The sequence below is a fragment of the Hordeum vulgare genome, chromosome 4H (genome assembly GCF_904849725.1).
Source record: "Hordeum vulgare subsp. vulgare chromosome 4H, MorexV3_pseudomolecules_assembly, whole genome shotgun sequence".
In the NCBI taxonomy this organism is placed as follows: Eukaryota; Viridiplantae; Streptophyta; class Magnoliopsida; order Poales; family Poaceae; genus Hordeum; species Hordeum vulgare.
The window spans coordinates 557342319-557348868 of NC_058521.1; the positions used below are offsets into that span (position 1 = coordinate 557342319).

General features: G+C 41.6%; 1 protein-coding gene across 1 annotated transcript; it reads left to right on the plus strand.

Annotated features, from left to right (window-relative positions):
- The first annotated feature begins 5170 nt into the window (after positions 1 to 5170).
- On the plus strand, positions 5171 to 5883 carry LOC123449496 (histone H2B.1). The gene has a single exon (XM_045126737.1). It carries the CDS (start codon positions 5252 to 5254, stop codon positions 5714 to 5716), a length of 465 nt encoding a protein of 154 aa, XP_044982672.1. The 5' UTR covers positions 5171 to 5251; the 3' UTR covers positions 5717 to 5883.
- Positions 5884 to 6550: the final 667 nt, after the last annotated feature.

Genomic DNA, 6550 nt, shown 5'->3' on the forward strand with positions numbered 1-6550 from the left:
AATATATGTGGAAATACATTTAATAAAAATCCTAGAATATATTTTCAAAATTAAAATTGCTGAACTGTGTAAGTGCATCCAAAATCCATTGATTTCAGAAGTGTGGTGTGCAGATCAAATTTCATATATAAGATAGTTAATTATAAATGCCCGACAATGGAGAGCGCTTAATTAAGTAAACAAAATGTAATTTATCAGTAGCCCAAAAAAACATTGTTATTACTTTTCTCTACCACTCTGCTGGGATGCTAGAAGGATCTATTTCCAAACATGTAGAGAGAATTTTTCAAAATCGTACAGGTGGGCATCCAATAATTTGGGGGTACTTTTAGAATAGAGAAACACGAGCTTCTAGAATTTGTTAGGTCAGTTTAAAAGGATAAAAGTAAACTTCTAAATTTAACCGTTGTTATTTGAAACATAACTATGGCTTCTACAACACTACGAACCAAGTGATAAAGAAAGATTTGATGAGAAAACCGAAAGTATAGGAAATTGTTGGAAAGCCAAATATGGCTTCCAAAAGTTCAAAACTTTCTTCATCAAGTTTAATGATTTTTCATACATTTTAATAGGACAAGGATAAGCTTGAACTGAGCCATGGCGTCACATGCATGTAGCTCAACGGCATGTTCAAGTGATGATTGTTGGACCTGTGTGAGGGGTCGTGAGTTACATAGGTTTATGTGTGTGTGTGCGCGCGCGCATGTGTGACATGGAGAGAGAAAGGGAGGAGCCCGTGCAGAAAGAGAGAGAGACAGAGGGACCATTATACACAGAGTGATCGACGCAAATTTAGTCCTTTGTAGAATATTTTAATCATATGTACCGTATAGATACATGCTGTAATTGTGTCAGTAGTAAATAGTAGGGTGAAAATTCGAAAAGTAACAAAGTAGTATTAAGTAACTGCGAAAAACATAACAATATATTTATTAGTTACAAAGTTTATGAGTCATTAAATATATATAATGACATCATCACTTTTTGTTGTGGCATAACTCTTAATACAACATTTTCACAAATTTATGATGCTCCACAATATTCCGACTATATTCATAACATGAAGTAGGGAAATATAATATGGTATACCCTATGAAAATTAGTAGTGAATGATATTTGTATAGATGTTGTACTTCTATTTCCAAAATATTCAAACAAAATAATACTTATATAAATTTTCATTTAAATACTATTTAAAAAAATGCTAGCCCGTGCAGGAGCACGGGTTAATGACTAGTACTCATAATCACTACTCCTCCTCCTCAGCATCACCATCAACTCTAACACATTGTAGCGCATAATAAAAACTTTTCATCATCATCATAATCATATATAATCAGCACTAACTAATTGTTCTTAATACCTAGGACCTACTCCTGCTGCTCTCTCTGAGGTAAAATGGCATAAAACATGTGTAGCACTCCTGTTTCATCATATTGGAGAATGCAGTTGAACCTGTCTCCTAATTGTGGGTTGCGCTTCTCATTGCCGCCCCTAGTACTTCTCTCTTGCGATCCTTCACAATTTTGCTCTAGTCTTTGACTATTAAGACTTGCTCGCTTCAAGAAATGATAAATGCACTCATGTGCAATACAGGACATCTTGGTCGTAAGCTAACCATTGTCATGCGACCTTTAGACTCGATCCAACGAGGCACGACACTCATCGGGAGTCCCTGTTTAATACATAGATGTAACATACTTAGCAATGAAGTTTAGCTTGAAAAATAATGTTTGCAAAAGATGCACTAAGGACAAATAGTAAAAATCTTACCATCTTTCCTAAATAGATGTGACCGTAGTTCAACACGCACACTAGTGGTCACACGTTTTGAGCACTAATATCTCGAAGTCCAGGAAAATAACATGTCTTGACAGTATCAAGATCCTCAAGCCATAAAACATAATGACCTGTCTCCTCGCAGTTTAGTTCAGCCCCGGGACAGTAGTAGGTGTTGTCTACCAAGCATTGTACATGTTTGCTTGAATGGAAATAAGCTATCAATAGAAATTAGTTGTCAACTATTTTTAAATAAAATATATAAATTACTTAATAAATATGGTTGAGGAACTATTACTCAATATGCAACGGGTTGACTTTAGGTCCGTCGAGTCTTCCTTCCTAAACTCTTATCTCACGTATATGGTGGACAGTCCCTCGCCGATTTTTCGACCGTCGATGATGGTCGCTACTCCTACTTCCCCTAGTGCATAACAAATATCGAGCACGAGGAGAAGAAGGAGAAGCGACCCCCACGACAACAGTTAGCTTTCTTCTTCTCTCATATATGGTGGACACTCCCTCACCTATTTTTCGACCGTCGATGATGGTCACTACTCCTTCTTCCCCTGGTGCATAACAAATGTCTAGCACAAAGAGAAGAAGGAGAAGCGACCATTTCCTAAATAAACTATTCTATTAAGCACTTACTATAAATAAACTAGTTCTATTAACCACTTCCTAAATCAACTATTTCTATTAAACACTTACTATAAATAAACTAGTTCTATCAACCACTTCCTAAATAACTATTTCTATTAAACACTTACTAAAATACAGTAAAAAACTACATTATACAAGAACAGTAAAAAACAATATAGGGTTTAGGAGAGATGGAGGGAGGAGGGGGTGGGAGGAGGGAGGAGATAGAAGGCAATGGGAGGAGGGAGGAGGAGGAATGAGGAGGGGTGGAAGGAGGGAGGAGAGAGGATGAGGGGGAGGAGGGCGGTGGGAGGAGGGAGGAGGAGGAATGAGGAGAGCGGAGGAGGGGGAGGAGGGCTGTCGGCGGAGGGCTTGGCCGGAGGAAGAGGGAGGAGGGGGCGACCGAAGAAGGAGGGAGGGGCGTGGAGGGGGTGGGGGCGGTGGGAGGAGGGAGGGGAGAGGAGGAGGAGGGAGGGGAGTAGGAAGGAGGAGGACCAGGAGCGTCGGCGGCGGGGCGACGACGATGGTCGGCGAACGGCGACGGTGACGGATGACGGGGGGTGCGGGAGAGAGTGAGAGTGGAGTGGATAGGGGAGAGTGAGGGGCGGTCAGTTAGAGAAGTTGGAGAAGATAGACTTAGAAGTAGCGCTGGTCTCAGGCAAGCGCTACTGCTAAGTGGGTGCAATAGCAGTAGCGCTGGTATCAGGCAAGCGCTACTGCTATTCTACTTAGTAGTAGCGCTTTTTACAAGCGCGTGCTGCTGCTACTACTATTGTCGGTGGCCTCGTTGGCTTTAGCAGTAGCGCTGGAAATATATTCAGCGCTACTGATATGGAGCCTAGTAGTAGCGCTTCATATTTCCAGCGCTACTGTTAAGTAACAGTAGCGCTAGCTATTTTCCAACGCTATTATTAGACTCCTATTTATAAGATTTTTCCTACTAGTGTATCCCACAACTGAAATATGAGCGTAAAGTACAAATGCAGGAGGAAAAGAAGGATAAAACATATGCATAGTTGAGGCAAAATCATAGAATAAAAAGAACAAGGTAAAAAGAACCCCGTGGATACTAACATTGTCATCATGGAAAATGAGGTAACATCTTTTGAAAGGTCGTGTAAAAGGAGCCGACACAGATAGACCGGTTGTGCCTTGCTCTTTCGGTAGCACCTCTTATTATAGACTTTGTGATATGGGTTCCTCTACTAAAGTGATACCTTATACTCTTTATGCTAAGCTTCGTGATGAAATATATTCTTGTGATCTACAAACCACATACATGGAAATATAATTAGTAGATGGTACTCCTAAAAAACCTTATGGTATAGTTTGTGATGTTTAGGTTATCATAGGAACATCTACTTACCATGCGGACTTTGTTGTCATTGAAATAACTGAAGATGATATTTGCCCTATATTTTTGGAAGACCTTTTATTAATATTGTCACAATAAGACCCCATCGACAAATTCCACTTTTCTAGACTAACTTTTGTGTTGGATTCCTTTTTATGGTAAAAACACATTGACAACCCGAAACTAAATGAATACAATGCGCAAATGTGGTACACCACATGACTAAAGTGTAAATCATCTATTTTGTGTTGCATACATCATGAAAAAACAATGCACACGTTAAGTTGGCATGGTAGTCACGGTAGGTGTTGCATAAATAGCATGACTTGGCAAGTTGAAATGTGAGGTTCATAAACTTCACATGACCAATGCACCAATAAGAAATGATCCATGGAACATCCGCAATGAAAAATGTTCGTCCATCGTAAGAACAATCCATTTTAATCGTGCATTACACACACAACATGACCCCTCACACTTTCTCAAAGCACACATCAACCAAAACAATTGCAATGCGTTGCGAGACATTTTAAACGCACTGATACAATCACAATATGACTACTCGACAAATTCCACATTTTTAAGGAGCGGGAGCTCGTAGCATCCATCTCTCCCGCCTTCCTGTTTGTGGCACTCTTTTTTTTCTTCAATATTTACAACATTTTTCATCTATTAATCACACAAATCTGTTGATTTTTCATGTTTATATTTTTGTCGGGGGAAGCTCAAGTTTGTGGTTTTCCTGTTTTTTTTTTCAATTTTGTTGCCACAAACTCCTATTGCCATTTTAGAGGGAAATACTTTTAAAATCGTATTTAAAATTATCTATCTAGGACACTTGTAGAGGTGTCCTAATTATTACATGTCTAAATGACTCAATCAAACTAGAAAAAATGAGTAAAGACAAAAAAAATACCCGTACAAGTGTTCATGAAGTAAAATCAATAATGAATGACTTAGATGTGCAATATTTAGAGCACATCTAGATGTATTTTTGTAAAACTGTATTTAAAATATTCCCTCTACATCTAAATAATTATAATTGGAAAGACTAATCATAATTGCAGAGGAAGTACTATATACATGCATAAAATTCAAATTACAAATATTTCTAAACAACATGAGCATGAGTACGGCAAAATATATCATAGGCGCCATCTGTTCTCCGAAATTAAATTCTGCTGTTCCGGAAAGAAACACTGCCGTATCCGCCAACCTTTTTTCCACCCTAGCTGTATACGCGCCGCAGCAAATCTGGATCGTTGCAAGCAACATCGAACGCTTCATACTATGACATGTCACCGATCCGCGGCACCAACAACTCCACCAATCAGCGCTGACCTCTTTCCCACTATAAACCCAGCACCGTGCTCCTTGTTTCCCCAATTCCAAACCCCCCACCCACCTTCCGTCTCCCGTGCGCACAACTCTCCACCGCAGCCCCCAATCCCCACCCGTCTTCCCGGAGCAGCGATGGCCCCCAAGGCAGAGAAGAAGCCGGCGGCGAAGAAGCCCGCGGAGGAGGAGCCGGCGACGGAGAAGGCCGAGAAGGCCCCGGCCGGGAAGAAGCCCAAGGCCGAGAAGCGGCTACCGGCGGGCAAGAAGACCGCCTCCAAGGAGGGCGGCGGCGAGAAGAGGGGCCGGAAGAAGGGCAAGAAGAGCGTGGAGACGTACAAGATCTACATCTTCAAGGTGCTGAAGCAGGTCCACCCTGACATCGGCATCTCCTCCAAGGCCATGTCCATCATGAACTCCTTCATCAACGACATCTTCGAGAAGCTCGCCGGCGAGGCCGCCAAGCTCGCCCGCTACAACAAGAAGCCCACCATCACCTCCCGGGAGATCCAGACATCCGTTCGCCTCGTCCTCCCCGGGGAGCTCGCCAAGCACGCCGTCTCCGAGGGCACCAAGGCCGTCACCAAGTTCACCTCCTCTTAGATTCCATTGCATGTATCATGTGGTAAACGTGGTTGTTCAGTCTGGTCATCGCCAAGTAGAAGTAGTGCTGGTGCTGGATGGGAGTTGCTGAATGCTTGCCCAATGCTTCGTTCGCTGTAAGAACTGAATTATGAATGGTGCCGCTTTTGCAAGCTGAGATTTAGTAACGTCGCAGATGATCTGAGTGTTGTTTGCTTTTCTGCTCTTCTGAACCGAACTGTGGCACGGGACTGAACATTTGTATTGTTAATGTTAGGTTTCTCTGAAACTCATTGGACTGGTTGCAGCGTGTCAGGTTATGGGTTTATGAGTAGCGCTGTGTTCATGTCAAGGTAAAGATGGACAACATCAACGCCATGGTATTGCCTTGTTCGTGCTTTGGTTTGTGAGTTGTGACTCTAAGATAGTACTATTGCTTTGCAATCAGTATAATCTAGCCAGCCTAATTGGAGCACCATATTGTCACTGTATATGTCAGATTTGACAGTTGCTCTCTATTTCTAGCTAAAAGCTGGTTCGAAGAAGCAAGAGTGGTGATCTCGAGTATTTTTACATTGCTGTTTATCGAAAAGAAGTCACGGCTCTGATTTTTACGCACTATTGGAGCAATGGTCTACTGGCTGTAGTTGCTGACTTGGTGTGTAGGTATCATGGACTACTAGTCTACTACTCCCTCCGTTCCTCAATATAATTATTTTTAGGGCCTCTTTGATTCGTAGGATTGTCAAAATGCATGAATAGGAAAAACGTAGGAATAGAGTGGCATGTCCTTTTCTACACTACAGGATTTGGAAGTGTGTTTGATAACACGGAAAAAACAAAGGAATTCTACAA